Source organism: Sebastes umbrosus, chromosome 21 (genome assembly GCF_015220745.1).
Source record: "Sebastes umbrosus isolate fSebUmb1 chromosome 21, fSebUmb1.pri, whole genome shotgun sequence".
Taxonomy (NCBI): domain Eukaryota; kingdom Metazoa; phylum Chordata; class Actinopteri; order Perciformes; family Sebastidae; genus Sebastes; species Sebastes umbrosus.
In genome coordinates this window covers 24699965-24720180 of record NC_051289.1, presented here as the reverse complement: position 1 = coordinate 24720180, position 20216 = coordinate 24699965, and the positions used below count along the sequence as shown (strand labels likewise).

General features: G+C 42.5%; 1 protein-coding gene across 3 annotated transcripts; it reads right to left on the bottom strand.

Moving 5' to 3' along the window:
- Nucleotides 1-1949: 1949 nt before the first annotated feature.
- On the bottom strand, nucleotides 1950-19992 carry LOC119480327 (putative ferric-chelate reductase 1). Of its 3 annotated transcripts, none has more exons than XM_037756491.1 (15): nucleotides 19674-19991; nucleotides 18486-18622; nucleotides 16771-16868; nucleotides 16481-16646; nucleotides 14277-14474; nucleotides 11637-11738; nucleotides 11374-11518; nucleotides 9834-9941; nucleotides 8020-8135; nucleotides 7701-7787; nucleotides 6461-6552; nucleotides 4304-4362; nucleotides 4038-4181; nucleotides 2693-2712; nucleotides 1950-2612 (listed from the first exon to the last, which is right to left on the bottom strand). In XM_037756491.1, exons 1-15 carry the CDS (start codon nucleotides 19858-19860, stop codon nucleotides 2523-2525), a joined length of 1749 nt encoding a protein of 582 aa, XP_037612419.1. In that variant the 5' UTR covers nucleotides 19861-19991; the 3' UTR covers nucleotides 1950-2522. The 3 variants fall into 3 exon arrangements, with proteins under 3 accessions (XP_037612419.1, XP_037612420.1, XP_037612421.1); XM_037756492.1 differs by lacking the exon at nucleotides 19674-19991 and adding an exon at nucleotides 18859-19227 and having other exon boundaries at nucleotides 18486-18617; XM_037756493.1 differs by lacking the exons at nucleotides 4038-4181; nucleotides 4304-4362 and having other exon boundaries at nucleotides 19674-19992.
- Between the last annotated feature and the right edge of the window lie 224 nt (nucleotides 19993-20216).

Sequence of the window (20216 nt, the reverse complement as noted above, 5' to 3'; positions counted from 1 at the left end):
CCACCAGAAATGGCAGGTCCCTACACCTTCGTCCTGGTTCCAAGTGTCCACCACCTCAAAACCTTACAATAATGTTTGGTGTAAAATGTTTCTTTCTGACTGACTGTTTTGTAAAGATTAAGTGTCATCATAATGTAGTTAAACTTAATTTAAAATGATGGAACTGGATTTGAAATTAAACTCAAGTTAAAATGAAACCTGATTTTAAAAAGTTTAGTTTTCATTTTTCTCTCATGCCATCAAACTATTAAATGCTCACGATGAGTTTTTTGGTGGTGATGAGGATGACCTGATGTACTGCTGGTTGTTAGATCTTTACTAGTGCAGTGTCCGTTTAGGACACGCCTGTTCAGAACGGCCTGATGTTGCTAGCAGCTGACGATAGCTAGCAGCTGACGATAGCTAGTAGCTAACGATAGCTCTCTGGTCTGACTCTGGTGGCCAACTAACTAACGTTAGTTATCTCTCAACAGCATGTAATAATGGCCAAATAAAACCAAAAACCATAGTTCAGTCTTACTTATGGAAGATGATTCCCGAGATTTGTTTTGGATCGTGTGACGGTTTGTACATCCCCAAGCTGAACAGGTTTCAGGCATTTTTCCATTCACAGCTTCTGAGAGTTGCCCGGTCAAATATGACGCCCACGTTGACGTACGCTCCAGGAGTCAATGTGGCGTCTATGTATATATGTCTATGGTTACAACTATTAAAGTCCAATAAAAACTTCCATTAAATGACAGCCCTGTACGACTGATGAATTCAAAGATGTGTTTCCTGTTTCGGTGTGAAACCCCCTAACACAAGTTCTAGATGTGGCAACTCCATCCGTGGAGATGAGCAGTCAGTGGGCAAATTGCTGTTCGCTGAAGAGAAAGGAATGGCTGACAGCGGTGGACGCTTCATTATATACTCTGGGTCCACACATATTTAGGTAGGCACGTGCTGATTGGCCGGCTACATTAATGCAAAGCTCAGTGGGCGAATGTGTCCTCGTGATTGGAGGAGAGTATTACACACAGAGTCCAGTAGAGGGCGAAGCCTGTGTGAGTTAGAACTACAGTACATGTTCTCTACAGTCCGTCTCCATCATACATGACTGTGAAATCAGTGACATTTGACCATATAAAATCATGTTACAGAGAAGATTTGGTCAATTCAATTTATTTTTATTTAGCGTCAAATCATAACAGAAGTTATCTCAAGACACTTTTGATATAGAGCAGGTCTAGACCGTACTTTATAATTTACCAACAAGAGACCCAACAAGAAATCCCCCATGAGCAAGCAACGGGTAGAAACCTTGGTCCACCAGGGACTGATACAAGAGACAACAGATTACTTGAGTGGTGAGTAGAATAACTAAATATTAATGACAGGACAGTCTATAACTACAAATAAATCTCTGAGATTATCGTACAAACATACCTTCATGGTTACATATGCATGAGTTGTGAGTTAAATGTTCATGTTTACAGGGTACAACTATTTACATCTACATTTAAAAATAAATGTGGCTTTGCAACATGAAACATTGTAAATCTCAATTTATTTTTGTGCCTACAAATTAGACGTTAATACAATAAGTTCGAGCATTTGATTAAAAAAAAATGGATTTCAAATCAATTTTACAAATGCCTGGAGTAATAATACAAATGATTATGCTTAACCCTCATCCTACCAACATATTTAACATACAGACCACTGGGGAGCCTAGGAATAAGCTACTGGAAGAACCAATCATAACAAAATGTTAACTTCTTTCTTCTCAAAGCATTATTAGTTATTAATTAATGTCATTTGAAGAAAAAAAACAGGCAGATGCTTTTAGCAACCAGGTGTCAGTAGCCAACAATGCTATTTGCACCTGACCCGGGCAAACTAGATACTATATGTGTATATGTACTGTATACATGTTTTTCCTCAACCTAACCAAGTAGTTTTGTTGCCTAAACCTAACCAATAATAATAATAATAATAATAATAAGTCAACTAAGTGTAGAAAGAGACTTTTAATGGGAGTCAAACCCTGGTCTTTCTGGCAGAAAACCCTTCGGCTAGCTAACCATTGTTAAATTGCGTAGCATGTAAAAAGCCGGATAGCTGCCATGTGACTATTCTCACCCAGGTGCAAATAAGACACTCAAGAGAATTTGCATATTTTTTAAAATAAAAATAGACATCACATGAGAAAATCTGTCGGCTGCATCTGTGTTGGTCTTACTTTAAATTAGTACCCATGGCAAACATTTTATCTAAAAAAACGGCATAGGCTGCAGTAGGTTGCTTTGACTGGGGTCCCTAAGACCCCAATACATTGGTATTTAACATTATTTAAAAAAGCACTAATTAAAACAGAAACAGAAAACAATGATATGAAGTCATCAGGAAAAAAAATTATTAAAATTAAAATGATAGAGTAAAGCAAATGTGAGATATGCCAGAAAGTATACCTCTGGGGTCTAATGTAGGTACCCCAGTTGACAAAGGACAAGTGTTGTTTTTGCTCTGTTGTCGTCTGCTTACGACATCCCGATTCCAACCAAAAGTGTCACCAAAAAGGTAAAGTTTCCCAGGAAGAACAGAGCCATCAGGAGGCCATCAACTGGTATCTAACAATACAATGCAGTTACATTAGAAATCAGCTGCATGTTATCGTTTCTTTATGTGCTTTTAGCCTTTTTTGTCTTACCATTTTTGATTCCAAAGTATCTGTAATCCAAAGAAAAGAGAAAAGTTAAAGCTGATGCGGGATACTTAAACAGTTCAAAATAATTTCCACAGTAAATATTTTTGTGTGTGTGGTCATAAAAGGACCCTTAAATATCTTACTCGAACTTGACACAGACCCACCAATAAAAAAGTACACTAACTGGACCCAAATAACAAACGGACGTGTTAGTGTTAGGGGGCGCCAATTTGCAAATTTGCGAGGTCCAAGGCCAAGACCCATATCAGATATCTATTTCATTTACAAGTGCAAAGTTTCATGATTTTTTGAGCTTCCCAAGCCCTTCAAAAAGCAGCTTCCTGTTTCATGGAGAGTAATGGCAACACTTCCTGTTTCATGGAGAGTAATGGCAGCGCTTCCTGTTTCATGGAGAGTTACGGCAAAGCTTACTGTTTCATGGAGAATAACGGCAACGCCGTTCACTGAAGACTCAATCTTCACGAAAGCATCATCAAGGTCTTAAGGCCTTCCTGATCACATCTGAGGTAGATCTGGTGAAACCACTAGGAGGAGTACTTCGAAGTATAAATTTAATTTCCTGTTCCCAATAGGTGTTGCTATGACTATGAGTCAATATTGGCATGTAAATGTCCTCAGGCCTGTACCCTTGTCTGAGAAATTTGCGGCAGATTGGACTATGTACATTTGAGTTACAACAACTTCATGTTTATGGGGAATCACACAAAATGGCTGCCACATCATGGTAAGGTCGTTCCATGAAAACTCTTGATTTTGATAACTTCTCATCGCAAAGGTCTTAAGATTGTACAGACCAATTTTTAAGTTTGATCTGATTAAATCTATAGGAGACGTTTGATCTGATTAAATCTATAGGAGACGTTTGTTAAAGTACAGTGCCTGTAAAAGGCAAAAAATGGCCTAAACTTGCACAGTAAATAAAAAAATCTGTGACTTCCTGTTTGGTTTATGGTATACCTCCACATGTTACATGTGCCTAACAAATTTTGTTCAGCTACGTCAAATTTAAAGGTACTACTACACCTGAGCATGAGACCCATATCAGATGTTAATTTTCACCACTTCTGATATGTGTGCAAAGTTTCATGAGTGTTCGAGCACCCCTATCCCCTCAAAAATGTGATTCATTTCCAGATAAAATAATAATCCTAGCAATTTCATTAGGGCCTCCGCTGGCCGACCGCTGGTCAGTACTCAGGTTAGTGATGCTACGTACTGTGCTGAGGCTTCGGAGCGTGTGTCGAGTAATTCAGGAAGTTGAACCCTTTTACGAACCAATTTGCTGGAGAGCTAATTACTAAAAGACGGGATAAAAAAGTCTATTTACCTGCACTGTTATCCTTCCATTTTAAATGGACTTCCAACAGGATGAGGAACAAAGCTTCCCAGCCAACCAAACCACCCATCACTTTTATCAGCCATTGGTCCGCAGTGCTGTCAATCAACTTCAGGCCTGTGAATATGGCTGCCACTGTGTGATGTCACATAAAAACAACATGTCAAGACTTGTAGAAAGGGTTGACAGTAGTAGTAGAGTAAAGAGTGTAGCAAAGTAGGGTATTTATCCGTTCATAATGTTATACAAGAGCTTACCGGCTAAAGCTTTTATAGACACTCCATTTAAAGCATGTGACCAGTTGAAGAGAAACCTTCTGTCAAAGAAAAGAGGAAAGATATTAAATGATCAGCTGCTAAAAGAAGACTGTGCTCACTAGAAGAACAATGGCACTGGTCGCTTGTTCATGCAAGTCAGGCCGCTGAAACCAAGCAAGTACAGTAAACACAACACGGGACAGCTTAGTTTAGAACTCAGGACTAAGCTGTAAAGGCATTAAAAGGTGTTCACCAAATTGATAACTGATTTTTATTACAGATGGCATTGCATTTAGCTTGTCTACATACACATCCAGACTGATTATAAAACATAAACACTGTTAGAAAGCAAGTCATGGATATTTAAATGTGTTAGAAAGTCGAACAGACGGTCACTGGTAATGGTGATAGGGATTAGCGGTTTCACGATTCTCCAAATATACGATTCGACTTTCGATTTTAAGGTCACGATTTAGACCCAAGTGAACATCACCTAGAACAAGCATCGCTGATTTATTTTACTGAGCGAGTACGTCTGCTACTGTATTAACCGCACTAGAGACAGCTGAGGGTGGTCTGTACACACCCGCAACATTTATTGAATTATTACAAGTTAATGTTCAAAGCAATACATTCAAAAGAGTGTGGTATAGTGACAGCATTTAAAACAGTAACAGATAAACATGACTTCACATACACAGTCACACAACCCCTCTTCCAACCCTGTCTGTTTTGTACAAGTTGTAATTATCTAAGGAAACTTCAGAATTATGAATATAAGAATTCTCAGGTCGTCTATTTTTAATTCATTACACAGACTTCTGATATTTAAATGCATAAACCACAGGCCATTTCTGGATTTGCATGTGGGTTAAGTAAGACTTGCCCAGGAGGAGGGTAATGGCAACCTAGAGCTTGTTTGGGTTTTATGTTTATTAAATGTTTTGGGTTATAACTTGTAAAAGAAATCGACTAGCGACCCCGATCATAACAATGGCGTTAGGGAGTAGGAGCAGAAAAAGAGCCTGGGGAAATAGTGGAAGACCATCTAGTCACAAGGAGGAGCTATGGTGGTTTGTTGAGGAGGGAGGGGTTTGCTTGTGATGACCAGAGATGACCAGGTGAGGACATGAACTACGGAACGGTCAGTGTGAGGGAGAGGTCCAGATGGTGTAGAAAATATTATCAGCAAGTGTGCGTGAACCAAGACCAAGAACTGGTTGGAAATGTCACTGCAACCAACATGTATGACAACACCCTTGGCGAGTGGGTGTTTGGCCAGGATGTCGTTCATCTCAGTGACTGGGAAGCAAGAAGTTTTCTCATCACGTTCCTCATGATGGAAGTGCTGATGATGAGCGTGGTTGGAGGGGGAGCGGTTGGCGGAGGAGACTTCACCCGTGGAGATGAGGGGATGGAGAGGGATGGAGAGAGCGGAGCGCAGGAGCTCGCCGCGGCGCTGGTGTAAAGAGCGGTATGGAGCGGGGAGTCCTGATGCGAGCTGAGTGCTGGGGAATGGCTGGTGGGGGTCCGTGGGCCGCACAGGACAGCAGGGGAGATGGAGGAGGGGTTGGCTGGGAGTCTGCAGCCAGAGGAGGGAAGTCACGCAGGTCGAATATGCCATATCTACCTTCTGGATGGATATCTTCCTGCTGGATGTTATAATGGGGAGGTGCACAAGAGGAGCACCTCCCTTTCCTGTCGTGAGCACCGACCAGAGACCAGGGCTAATGATGGGAAGGAGTGGAACGGACCAGGGCTTTAGGTCTCGCCCCGAGCCGTACCCAGGAGTCATCAGGGACGCTGACCGGAGGAGCATCAGTGAATTTAACAGCTTCAGCAGCTGGACAGGGAGCAGTGACATCAGGCAACCGGGCACAGGTGTCAGTTTGTGCTGGACCAAAGATGATAAGTTACCATGATGATCTACCCCGGTAAGAAGTGAACCACCGTCGTAGGACTGAAAACCCTGAAGGGTTAACCCTGAAGTTACCTCGCTTACCCCAAATCCTGTCTCGTAGTACAGGCCTCTGGTCAGCAGAGCACTGATAACTATTGGCCAATTACTTATTGAGATTTGAGGATTTGTTGTATCAAACACACACACACACACACACACACACACACACACACACACACACACAGCAGGGTACCTACCGTGGATGCTGTGGTCCACAGCGCAGCAGAGCCAGTATGAGCTGGAGGAACGAAAGGATCATAACCAGGCAGCCTAACACGGGATGGGCTCCCTGAAAATAGCACGCAGCAACATTGACATGAACACTGACAAAACCATCGTAGTGAGAACTGTTTACATTTACTTCAAATGACTAAAAGACACATCTGCCTTGTCAGACCCAATCCCTCCCTTATACAGCTGGATGTTTGTTGTCTTCACCCCATGTGGGGGTCAGGGAGGCAAAGTTACTTCTGCTTTGCCCAGTTTGTTCATTGAAACACACAGTCCCATCAGGCCCACTGAACTGCTGTTCGTGTGCTTCAGGGATTGTGTGGCCGGTTACGAAGGTTACGACATACAAAATGGGTCAGAAACCACCTGTCTTCTTGGTAACCAGGAAGTACGTGGAGTAAAACCCTTTCTGTCTGTGGTGAGTGGGGACGACAGACACAAGCTGTTTCTGTAACAGGTCCTGGGTCTGAGAGGTAATCCATCTCCATCTGGGAGGATAGGTACACCTCCTTAATACCCATGAACAGAGGATCGCTGTAGAACTGGAAAAATAACTTGGTCTCTTCTGTTGCCACTCTTCACAACACTGTGTTAGAGGACGAGTGACCAGCTGTGGGGCGGCAGCAATAAAGCTGTGATGTCCTGTCTCATCCATCACCTCCGCTAGACCTTCCAAAAAACAGAAGGCTGACCCATGGGGGACCGCTATAGAAAGGTCTGAGCTGGAGAGGAGGTCCTTGAACACATCACCTCCTAACCAGCTTGAAAAAGATGCAGCGGGCATCTCTTCACCTTGTTCAATCCCTCCCGGAGGAAGAACATGGAAAGAGCCAAGCCTGTGATGAGGTCCATGAATGCATCACTAATGGCCTGGCTATAATGAAGCAGCAGGCATTTTGTCACTTTCATTCCACTCGTCCCCCTTGTGGAGATCGATGAAGGAGGAACACACACGTGTGTACTCCGTACGTCTGTACGACTGTACGACTTGTGAACATAACAGTCCTGTCTATTTGTTACCTTTATTTTTCCAGCTTTGTTGTCCTTGTTCCTAACTGTTATTTCTATTTATGTGTAAGTACATTGAGAGAGAGATGCAAATGTTCAAATTCCTTGTATGTGCACACATACTTGGCCATTAAAGGTGATTCTGATACACCAGGAGGCTGCAAAATGACTGAGTTCCAGCAGTGCTGGTGTACTAACCCCAGACCAGGCTTGGACGTATGAGAAGGAGAGGATGAAGGCGATGACAGTGGCTGCTACCGTCACACTCATCACTGCAACGTGGACCTGGAGGAACAGGATCTCTGAAGAGTGTTACTACTATAACATATTTAAAAGGAACAGTCCAACTTCCTCAGACATAGGTTAGTTAGACAGACAGTAACACACCACGGAGCTCTCTGATATATTATATGTATTTATTCATTTCCTTTATTGGTAGAATGCTACCATGGTGAAAGACAGCTTAGATGCATTAAAAGTTATTCTGTGGTACATTGTTATATCTATGAATTCTCACCTGAAACCAGACATCTTTGCCGCCCCGGTTCTGTCTTTTGGTCACTCCTTTCAGATATCGGGCAACCATCATTCCCAGTGATCCGGTGGTCATCCAGGCTATCAGCATCAGTGCTCCTGAAACACACAACACAAGTTGTCACCACACACCAAACACTTTTATGACTCAGCATCCCTTTTTTTCCTCTTTACTACTACTTGTAATGCTACTTCTCTCTGTGTAATGTATGCTAACATTAGTAGACAAGTCAAAGAACGATTTAATAATTGTCCTGTTCTGTAATAAACACTTATTCTTTTGTATCTAAGCACAACAGATGGAGGATAAGCAGTAACTCAGAGTGGCAACTACCTAACAGCCTGGAAACAATGGAATCCAGTATTAAAGGGGGCGTAAATGGAAAATACCCAGAACGTAAAATATAATGGTGTCCAAGGTAGCCAAGAAATGTAATAAGTGCATCATAAAGGATTTATTAACCTTAATAAGCATTGTTCAAGAAGGTTTCTACTTGAACTTCTTCCAGTACAGAGTTGAAAAATCCCAACCACCCCCATTCAAACAACAGTGTTGTGGACATTTTGAACCAGGCTCTCTCTCATCACCAGACCTCTCTACCACACTCCAGAGCTTCAATGTCAGCCACAACATTGTCAGCGACCACCTACCCATCCTTGACACATTCTCCCTCATACTCTTTGCACATGCCACAACAACCATGGTACAACAACAAGAAGAAAACAAACTGGGAAACCTACAGGAAGTAGATTGTCAGACAAACCATAGACATCACTCAAATCCCACACGACCATCACTCACTAGACCACTTGTCCGCACACATTGGATCAATATTGACCTATAGGCACGTGACTACACCACCTCCAAACAGTAACAGTTCTCATGCCATATCTGACACTTGATCAAAAGGAAAAGAAAATTATGCAAATACTATTTCTGTTTCAGTGTCGGGATGAGAATCAGCACCTCTAAATCTGAGGCCATGGTTCTCAGCAGGAAACCGGTGGATTGCCTACTCCGGGTAGGGAATGAGTCCTTACCCCAAGTGAAGGAGTTTAAGTATCTCGGGGTCTTGTTCGCGAGTGAGGGGACGATGGAACGTGAGATTGGTCGGAGAATCGGAGCAGCAGGGGCGGTATTGCATTCGCTTTACCGCACCGTTGTGACGAAAAGAGAGCTGAGCCGGAAGGCAAAGCTCTCGATCTACCGTTCAATCTTCGTTCCTACTCTCACCTATGGTCATGAGGGTTGGGTCATGACCGAAAGAACGAGGTCGCGGGTGCAAGCGGCCGAAATGGGTTTCCTCAGGAGGGTGGCTGGCGTCTCCCTTAGAGATAGGGTAAGAAGCTCAGTCATCCGTGAGGGACTCGGAGTAGAGTCCTTGCTCCTTTGCGTCGAAAGGAGCCAGTTGAGGTGGTTCGGGCATCTAGCACGGATGCCTCCTGGGCGCCTCCCTTGGGAGGTGTTCCAGGCACGACCAGCTGGGAGGAGACCACGGGGAAGACCCAGGACTAGGTGGAGAGATTATATCTCTAGTCTGGCCTGGGAACGCCTCGGGATCCCCCAGTCAGAGCTGGTTAATGTGGCCCGGGAAAGGGAAGTTTGGGGTCCCCTGCTGGAGCTGTTGCCCCCGCGACCCGATCCCGGATAAGCGGTTGAAGATGGATGGATGGATGGATATTTCTGTTTCAATGCATATGCCGCCTCAGCGTGCCTTGAAGTTATGGACCCCCTTGTTAAGATGCGTTCCACGGTCCGTGGTACTACTGCAGACACCCCTCTGGGCAGGATCTCACCATGTGCTTTGATGATATGAGGCCAACCAGCTTTTCTGATGAGCCCAGGTCTGGAAATGTCTACCTTGTCAGTGCTGATGAAGGTTCCTGTATGGAACAAGATTCGTCCTGTAGGAGAAACGCATAAAACAGACAAAGCTGAATATTACTCTTCCAGTTCTTTGTAGAACTTTTATTTGGATTGATGCTAGTATTTCACTTAGGAGACTACTGCTGCTCATCTTCTGAAAGCTTAAACACGCTACTCTCTGCACATTGTTACCCTTTGCAATGATACACGCCACAGAACGATGGTGAAGTTTCAGCCATTGTAAAACTTGGAAAATGCTCCAGCTAGTTGAGTGGGATAGTTTGTGTATCAGTCATGGTATCATTGCATGAGCTGAGATCTGAGATCACTGTGACGTCAGACGCTTGTGTTTCTTTCATACAAGAGGGACGAGCAGATAGTCTGTTGTTTGTTGTCTAAATCATTTCATTTGGACGTCAAACTGAAAGTGAACATAACTAAAATAATAATCACTCATGCACAGGAAAACTGTGTGCACACAACTACAGTAAGAGCTAAGAGCAAATGTCGGCGTCATCCGGCTGACAAATGAGCAGGGAGTTCTGGGTGCTGGCAACATGGAGGGAAGTTAAGCATTGGTCATTTTCATATAATACCCACGTTGTTATGATACAAAGCTGGTTGAAAATCTGCAAAGTTTCCCTTTAAGTAATGTGTCCTTTATTTAGCAGGATGGAAAGAAAGGGTGTGGAGGTCAGGGTGGTGCATGGGCATGTAGTGCTTCAGACTTTCATGCAGGACATCTGAGTTTGTGTCCAATCATAGACCTGCAATTGTTTCAATGTGTGATATGTTATAACCATAACCACAATCGTTCCCTAATCTTAAAGGTCTAATGATATTCTATATTTTTCTTATTGTGAAAAAAATCACATGAAAGGACCCAAACCAGCAATGAATTGATCCTACTAACATATTGTGTGTGTATCCAAAGCGTAATATATCTTATTCCTCTATGACATAAAGCTCCATTGTTGTCCAAAAACAAAGGTTACAATAGTGTAACCGTAGTTCTAGGATTCTGACACTGGACTCTATGGGTCGTGGTGGAGCGGCAGTAGCTCGGTCCGTAGGGACATGGCTTGGGAACCCTAGTGTTGGTGGTTTAAGTCCCTGCATGGACCAAGTACGGATTGTGGACTGGTAGCTGGAGAGGTGATAATTCCATCACAAGACTGATCCGACAGCAGTTCTTCAGTCCAAGGCCCAGCGCCACTGTGATATTTACTGCTGAGTCAAATTTAATAGTGATGAAATCATCTCACAACAGATTCAGTGGTACATCACAAAGTTCTTGGACTCGCTCAAGATTAAGATACATTTCTTAAATGAAAAGCCTCATAGTCTCACTCACTATATACATGTTTGTATATGAAAAGTTTGGAGGCCCTTGGTCTAGTAACTAGTAACATCATCATTGATCACAGATCAATAGCTTCCTCCTCCACCATTACACAATGTCTTTATTACCATTGGTGCTGGGTCCATGGGCAAACATGATATGGTAGGTTTTGTTGATGCCACTGGTCCTCTGAGGAGAAATAATGTTCATGGAGATGAAGGAGCAGCTGATCCCCCTGTCCTGTACCGACGCTCTTATATCAGAAACATTCCCCTGGTGGACAGTAAGAAATCATTAAATCATCATTAAATATTTCACGGCCTGACAAGCACTATTGTGACCTCAGACATTGTCTGCATATGAATCAGTTGTATAAGAAGAACTTTAATACCAAAGGAACAGCTTGTGGAGCTGTTCGTCCTGTTGAAAGAGCATGCTGCAGCCGCACCAGGCCATCACTGCCTACGCCACAAATGTAAATGTCATCGTTTCCCTGCGGAAAGACAGAAACATTAAAATTAACACTTTTACCAGGAGTGACTGGTCCATTATTTAAAAAATAAAATCAACCCAAAACTGTTGAGATGTTGCTTAATCATTTTTGGTAGTAAATCGGTACTACAAGAAAAGTCAATTAGTCAAACAAAGAATGACTCACTGATGTGAAAATCAAGAGAAATTTAAATTTGTCCATTAGCTGTTGAGATATATAGGTTTTGATGAAAATGTTAGGTAATGGGTGGAAAGACTGAAACACTGACAACCACTAACAGACCATCCAACAACACTAAATGGGCCTTTAACACTCTTATAGAGCTCATTGACCATGATAGGTTCATGATATACTTTATATATATGCTTTTAATCATGTGTTTCTGTGTATCATGTGTTCTTTTAGAGCTACATGTCCACAAGTACATGAATTGTGGGGGCAGTATATCATGATGTGTCAGGTGTCTGATCCAGGTTCTCTGAGTAGAGAGACCTCTCAACCCCACATATTTCATATGTAAGGGGACTGACCCCCATAAGGGCAGCTGACGTGGATCCTCTTAAAGCACGGGTCTGCAATCTGCGTCTCTTTAGCCCCTCTCCAGTGGCTCCCTTTGGATTTTTTATAAATGGAAATGAATAACTGTTTTTTGTTTACATTTTCATTTTTATTTATCGTTGTTGTAGGTCTATGGTACGACGGTACGACGGAGTATTAGGGCCACATTGAGGAAAAAAGAATATATCTGAGATTTCGAGAATGAAGTCATAGGTAATAATTTTACGTTATTTTCTTTTTTTCTCGTAAAGTTATGACTTTATTCTCGTAATATTACGACTTTTTTCTCGTTAAGTTATGACTTTATTTCCTCGTAATATTATGACTTTTTTTCTCGTTAAGTTATGACTTTATTTCCTCGTAATATTACGACTTTTTTTCTCGTTAAGTTATGACTTTATTCTCATAATATTACGACTTTTTTTCTCGTAAAGTTATGACTTTTTTCTTGTAATGTTACAACTTTATTCTGTAAATCTCAGATGTTTTTCCCCTCAATGTGGCCCTAATACTCCGTCGTACATTTGCTCTTGGGCCCTTAGATACTACTACTACTATACTTAGTCTATAAACTGTGTTACCTTCATCACAATGATCAAATGTTTTGTGGCTCCAGACAGATTTTTTTGCCTAAAATGGCTCTTTTGTTAGTAAAGGTTGCTGACCCCTGGTTTAAAGACATGTCACCTGTGGTAGTCACACACTGATTAGCAACACCTGGATATATTAGCACCGAACACGCGTGGCCTCTCTGGGTAACCTTGACTGGAATGCGTTTCGGAGCGTAAAACTGTAAGAAACACCGCCACTCTATATGAAAAGTTTCTTGAGATAACTTCTGTTATGATTTGACACTTTAAAAATAAATAAAGTTGAATAGATGGGGCTGTCCATATAGCTACAGGAGAGGGCATTGCCGACCCTTTCCTGACAGCCACACCCAGGGTATGAAGTGATTGAGACTCCTTCCAAACCTGGTCATTCCAAACCACCACTCTTGGCTGCTGTGCCTGCTGCAGCTGCCCAATGAGAGTGGCGGGACGGTTGCGAGAAAATGCCAGAGCCCTAGCCTCCCTCACTCTAGCTGGCAAGATAAAACAATTCACACAGCAGACTGTGTTTTTTCATGTACGTATCATGTCAATGGCTTATCCGCTGTACTTTTCCCCTTTTTGAATGACAAGTACAGACTACCGCGACTCGCTGGTATGGAGAGTTATTTCATCTCACACAGAACGTACGTGGTAGATGACCGTTGGTTGTAGTCTTTTTTTTGTTGGCCAAGACAAAGGCGATTCAACGGGAGGCCTTCGTCGCCACTAGGTCTTTGATGTCGTCATGGTGTGTCCCCAGCTTTAGACGGCGCTGCCGCTGATGCACACACTTCGGCCATGGTGAAGGCCGCAAGCTGCTGCGCTTCCATCAGCGATCCAGAGAGGGGCCTGTAGACCAGCTCTCTTACTCACTAGGTGAACGGACAATGCTGATGTCAAAACACACACGCTAAAACATGCACAACACAAATGTCCATTACACACACGTGTGACTGCTTGGCAGTGGAAAGCAAGGAATCGGAGAGGCCACGCATGTATTGTTATATTACCATGTGTTGCTAATCAATGTTTGACCACCACAGGTGATGTATCTTGAAGAGTATCCACGTCAGCTGCCCCCGCAGGGGTCAGTCCCATATGGAATCATGTAGGGTGGGGAGAACAATGCTGAACATTTATAACTGTATAGTAATCTGCTTGAGAGTTTCAATGTATAATTGTGGAAAGATTGTGAAAAGATTCTCAAGGAAAATACTCCAGTGTTGATCAGCCTGATCTGCCCCTGTGATGGATACGTTTTAATCCTCAAGGTACACAGAAAGTATGACGGCAAGTATGCGAACAATGCTGCTCAAGAGCCTTATCGTTAGAATTGTTACAAAACAGGAAAAAATTAACAGAATCAGGCATTTTGTCTTCACATTACCATCATCTGATCATCTGAAAATCCAAAAGAGATGTATCCATCAGAAGGACCTGTCATCTCATAGCGGATGGCTGCATCAGTAGGAGATAACATCATGGCTGACATGAAATAGCAGTCAGCATTGGCAGTAGGGTCACAGTTTGAAGGCTGACTGAAACACAGCTTGGTGACACCGCAATCTGCACTGGAGATACTGTTCTGCAGGAAAAAGATAAAATCATGTTCAATTAACCAGACAACGTGATCTCATCTGGACTCGTCATATTTGGCCTCTTGGGCAGAAGCCCTTCTACCTTGTATCTTGAAGGTGAAGGTTCGCGCGTGGTTAATGTTGTGAAACGGTCACGGTTAACCTCGTTAATATGAAAGACGTTGTTAATATGAAACATTAAAATAAGTACGCTAGTAGCATAATATCGTCAGTATAAATCACTCAAGTCCTGTGTTTGTTTGACCCATCCACTGCCCCTCCCATTTGCATAGTTTAAACCCTGGTGCCTTTCATACAGATGCTAAACGGTGTCTTGTGCGTAGGTATCAAGACACTGGTGCCATGTCATTGTTCCACCGGCTCAGTAATTCGAAACACCAATAGTCCAAAAATGTCCCAACAGCCTGTTATCCCAAACAGAAGTGTGTAGGACCTGGCTGCATCTAGTGGTGTGGTTGCAGATTGCAACCAACTGAGTACCCCTCCTCTTACTCCTCTCTTTCCAAGACTGCGGTAACGTGAGCCGCCTCACTCAGAGGCCATCCATACCATAATAACACTACTTTAGGAGCAACGGAGGTCAGAAGGCCGCTGGCAGTACCACGGTTTAGCAGCTCACGTTACCGCAGTTTCACAAGCGTGTCGCAGAACTACGGTGACCTTCAGGTAACGTAATAATATGAAAGTCTCTCTCTAGAGCCAGAGTTTGGTTTGTCTGTTCTGTGTTACTGTAGAAACATGGAGGAGCAACATGGTGGACTAATAGCTAATAGCTCATAGCTAAATCTGGTGCATCTCTTTTGAGATTAATGTATTTTTGTACTGTTAACTGTTTTTTGTTTTCATTTTTATTTATCATTGTTGTAGGATTATGATATGATGGTACGACGGAGTATTAGGGCCATATAGAGGGGGAAGAAAAATCTGAGATTTCGAGAATAAAGTCGTAATATTATGAGAATACAGTCAGAAGTTTATGAAAAAAAAGTCGTAATATTATAAAGTAGTAATTTTACATGTTATTTTCTTTTTTCTCGTAAAGATATGACTTTATTCTCGTAATATTACAACTTTTTTCTTGTAAAGTTTGTGACTATTCTCGTAATATTATGCCTTTTTTTCTCGTAAAGTTAAGACTTTATTCTCGTAATATTCCGACTTTGTTTCTCGTAAAGTTATGACTTTGTTCTCGTAATATTACAACTTTTTTACTCGTAAAGTTATGACTTTGTTCTCGTAATATTACAACTTTTTTACTCGTAAAGTTATGACTTTGTTCTCGTAATATTACAACTTTTTTACTCGTAAAGTTATGACTATTCTCGTAATATTATGCCTTTTTTTCTCGTAAAGTTATGACTTTATTCTTGTAATATTACAACTTTTTTACTCGTAAAGTTATGACTATTCTCGTAATATTATGCCTTTTTTTCTCGTAAAGTTATGACTTTATTCTTGTAATATTACAACTTTTTTTCTCGTAAAGTTATGACTTTATTCTCGCAATATTATCTTCCCTGAATGTGGCCCTAATACTCTGTAGTACATTTGCACTTGGGCCCTTACTGCATTAGACTTAGACTATAAACTGTTACCTTCATCACAATGCTCAAATGTTTTGCGGCTCCAGACAGATTTTTAATTTTTTTGCCTAAAATGGCTCTTTTGATAGTAAAGGTTGCTGACCCCTGCGCTAACAAAACTGATTATACACTAGTGAAAACAAAGTTATGAGTATTATATTCCATTTCTGCTAATAGATCCCCCAAAATGTGACACATTGTTCCTTAAAAGGGTTGCTGTTGCTGTGGGACTGGAAAGAGCGCCCAAATCCAACCAAAGAGCAGTCAGTCAGTCTAAACTATTCAGCTTTCACTATATTTCATCTACTTATTTTCTACCCTGTAAAGATTGCTCCGTGTAATTTGTTAATCGTATTTGGCTGGTGTGTCTGTCAGCCTTCACACCATGTTTAATCATCATCATTACTCACAACAGGTGGTGCAGGTTGATGTATTGTTGTTGGAGTATTGGTGGAACTGGTTGTTGTTGGAGTAGTGGGGAGACTTGTGGATCCACCAGTGCTGTCATTAGTAAAGATCATGGCATGACTCCTAACATCAACCCAGAATGTTGTGTAATTGTGTACGAAGGATGCACTGCAGATACACACAAATCAGCTTTCATGTAGCAAGGTTGAATGCATGGAGGATTATGCAAAGTAATTACTGAATTGAAAAGAACGGAATGGAACAGAAAAAAAATTGTTTAATTCAATCTCACCGGAACTGAATGGGTTTCGCGTTTCCAGATGCTTCCGATCTCCATGTCACCTGAATGGAGGTCTTAACAGACTCTGATCTGTGGGATACAGCTGAGTTCTAGACACATGCAACTCGTCAGTTTTGTCAACATATAAAAGTGATACAAGCAGATACATAATGTGATCTAACAAATAAACAAATAAATAAAATAAAATAAATGTAAATCATGATGGTGTTAGATTGCTGCTAGACAGAGATAAAAACATGGAGATGACTACATATTGAGCGTAGCGTTAGTTCAAACAGGCAACGAAGTCAAGCTCTGCTCATATCACAGCCCAATCAGCTGATGCATCGGTGGTATGTGCATGGATGGGCAGGGAGGTCCCAGAACAGAGCCACACCCCCAAATACATATATTACTGCAAATGGAAATAAAGTTTTTCTTTGACTAAAGTGGTCTTGACTGAACTATCTTTATGTTAGGGATAATGTTCAGCGAGCCGGTCATTGTTGTGAAAGAAAACCCGACAGGGCAGAAGGGTCTCTCATCGCCCTGAAGAGGATTCTTTCACAACAATGACCCCTTAGCTGTACATTATCCCGCTTATTACACGGCTACTTACTGAAGAAATCAATATTTTGACACAAAAACAGTCCGCCAGAGTCCGACATCAGAACTGCACCCATAGCAACGGTCTGTTATACATAGTAATGGTCTGCTATACATAGCAACGATCTGTTATACATAGCAACGGTCTGCTATACAAAGCAACGGTCTGTTATACATAGCAATGGTCTGTTATACATAGCAACAGTCTGCTATACATAGCAACGGTCTGTTATACATAGCAACAGTGTGCTATACATAGCAAGGGTCTGCTATACATAGTAAGGGTCTGTTATACATAGCAACAGTTTGTTATACATAGCAACGGTCTGCTATACATAGCAACGGTCTGCTATACATAGCAACAGTGTGTTATACATAGTAAGGGTCTGTTATACATAGCAACAGTTTGTTATACATAGCAACGGTCTGCTATACATAGCAACGGTCTGTTATACATAGCAACAGTGTGTTATACATAGCAACGGTCTGCTGCTATAACGAAATAACAGACCGCAGAACGCTGTGATTGACCAATCAGAATCGAGTATACCTTAGAGCAGACAGATCCTGGCTGGTCAAACAGATCAAAATGTCGTAAACCAATACATTTTCCAGCAGTCAGTGAAACAGTGTGTGGGAGTTTCATCATATTGGGTGCCACGCTGTTGTCTACGACGGTTCATTATTCTGAAACCCCAATAATCTGAAAAATATCCCGACAGCCCGTTATCCTGAACAGAAGCACATGGCTAATTATTATGTAAAATTACATCATCTGACCTTCTATGGTTGCGCTATTTTTTCTTCCTACCATGGCAACGGCATGACCCGCCCTACTCTGCCTCTGGTTGGCTTACCCTGATATTCTTACCGTAAACCTCCATCTCACTCCACATGCCTAAACCTAATCGACCAATCCTACCAAGGAAGGCATTCAAGGCTAAGTGATGGGAAGGTCTGATGATGTCATTCTGCATAATAATTAGCCGTGTGCCTCTGTTTGGTCCACGGAGAGTGTGTATTTTCGAAGCAACGGGCTTTCGGAACAATGGGTGGTCGGAACAATGGGCGGTCCCCTCATATTGTTCCCAGTAAAGTCTGCTGAATGGGAGTAAGCTTACAGGTCTTTGACTGCAGGTGAGGAGCTGAGCGGCCCCGGCTCTCAGGGTGAAGGAACCCACAGGAGACCGACCCCCCTCCTCTCTAGCCTGTAACAGGAAACCAATAAATGGGGTGGAGGCTGGAGCCTGGAGCTGAACTGGGAGAAAATCACAACAGCTCAGTGTTCACAGCCAGGAAAGCCCTACTGACAATGAATCCGGATATTACAGGACACTTACATTCATTTTTCAGTTTGCCATACACCTTTAGATTAGGGCTGATTCTGATTATTTCAATTATCAATCATTTATCAGATTGTTTATTTAAACAAATGTCAAAATGCAGTAAAAAATGTGAGCACCCAGGGTGACATCTAAAAATGATCTGTCTTACCATCAGTGCAGAAATTAAAGGTATTTAGTTTACAATGATATATAACAAAAGAAAACAGCGACTCCTGAAATCGGAGAAGATGTAACTAGGGAATGCTTGTTTTCGTAGTGGGTAAATAATGTTAAAGATGAATTGATTATCAAAATAGTTGTTGATTAAAGGCAGGGTTGAGGATGTTCTCCAGTCTACACTATTTGTTATAATGGTTGAAATGGTCTTTACGTCTCGACAGCGATCCGTTAATGATGAGCTCTGAAAAAGGACCGGAAAAGAGCCGTCAACTGTAGCTGCTGTAATCCTGTAAAAACATCTACCAATCACTGCCTCGCGGTCCGCTTGGAAAGAACCAATCAGATGCCTCCCTGCCTCCCTGCTCGTACTCTACCCTTGGCGTGCACCGGCCTGAACTCAAAGCGCGTCGCCGCCGCACGTTTCCTGGACAATGTAAGAGAAAACTCAGCCCTGCAGTAGCACTGCCGCGGTTACTTGTCATGAGGTAGCGTTGTTGATTCGAGGTCCTCTCTCCGCTCTGTGTCTGTGAAGTAGTTACGATGCGGCGGTGCTCGTGCACGTGTGTGTGTGTGGGGGGCGTTGCCTGGGAATGAGCCCCGAGGGGAGGGGTGGGGTTGCTACTTTCAAATTAGCTTTCCAACATCGTCGACCCTATCTTTAATCATCTGATCAACTAAACAATCATTTCTGCTTAGATAAGTAATCTGTCACAGTAAACACATCATGATCACAATCACCTCATCATTAATATGTTTAATAGCTGCATTATACTAACCCCAGGTTTAAATAAGCCTGATGCTTACCTTTCACCTCCTCTCCGAGTCTGTAGCTGCTGTGGTCCGTTGTGACGGTGAAGGACGCCGGTTCCGTCTGCGGGCTCTGCCCAGCGTGGTGAGGTCGCATGTCTTCACAGCTGTCCTCAACTTGACCCGAGCTGTAGCTACGGACCAGAGGAGCAACACACACCAGCAGCAAAACAACATGGTCCATCGCTATGAAATGATCAGTTACTCACTCTGTTCATAAATACAGCTTGTGACAACGGAGAGCATGAGTAATATAATGCTGCTATTCAGCTGAGAGCAGCTCAGGTGGAGCCTGTTTGGAAGACAATGACTGAGGGGAGGGAAGAAGGGAGGAGGGATGGGAGGAGGCCACAGGTAGACACATCTACACCTGCTCTGTTTATCGCTAGTGGTTCTCTGCAGATGGTAACAGTGGAGTCGGGAGATTAACCTTTTCCACTCCCTTCACTCCCCGCCTCTTTTTCATAGACCCATTTTTGGGATAGCAGGTCAACAGTAGTTGTCGTGGATACTATTGTGTGCGCTTGCAGAGCAGAAATG

Coding starts and splice junctions, on each gene's coding strand:
- LOC119480327 (XM_037756491.1), bottom strand. CDS start 19,860: ATGGACCATGTTGTTTTGCTGCTGGTGTGTGTTGCTCCTCTGGTCCGT. Junction 16,869..18,485: donor TCACCTGCAGTCAAAGACCT/GTAAGCTTACTC, acceptor GCATGTGTCTAG/AACTCAGCTGTATCCCACAG. Junction 4,363..6,460: donor TGTGGACCACAGCATCCACG/GTAGGTACCCTG, acceptor TTTCTTTGACAG/AAGGTTTCTCTTCAACTGGT.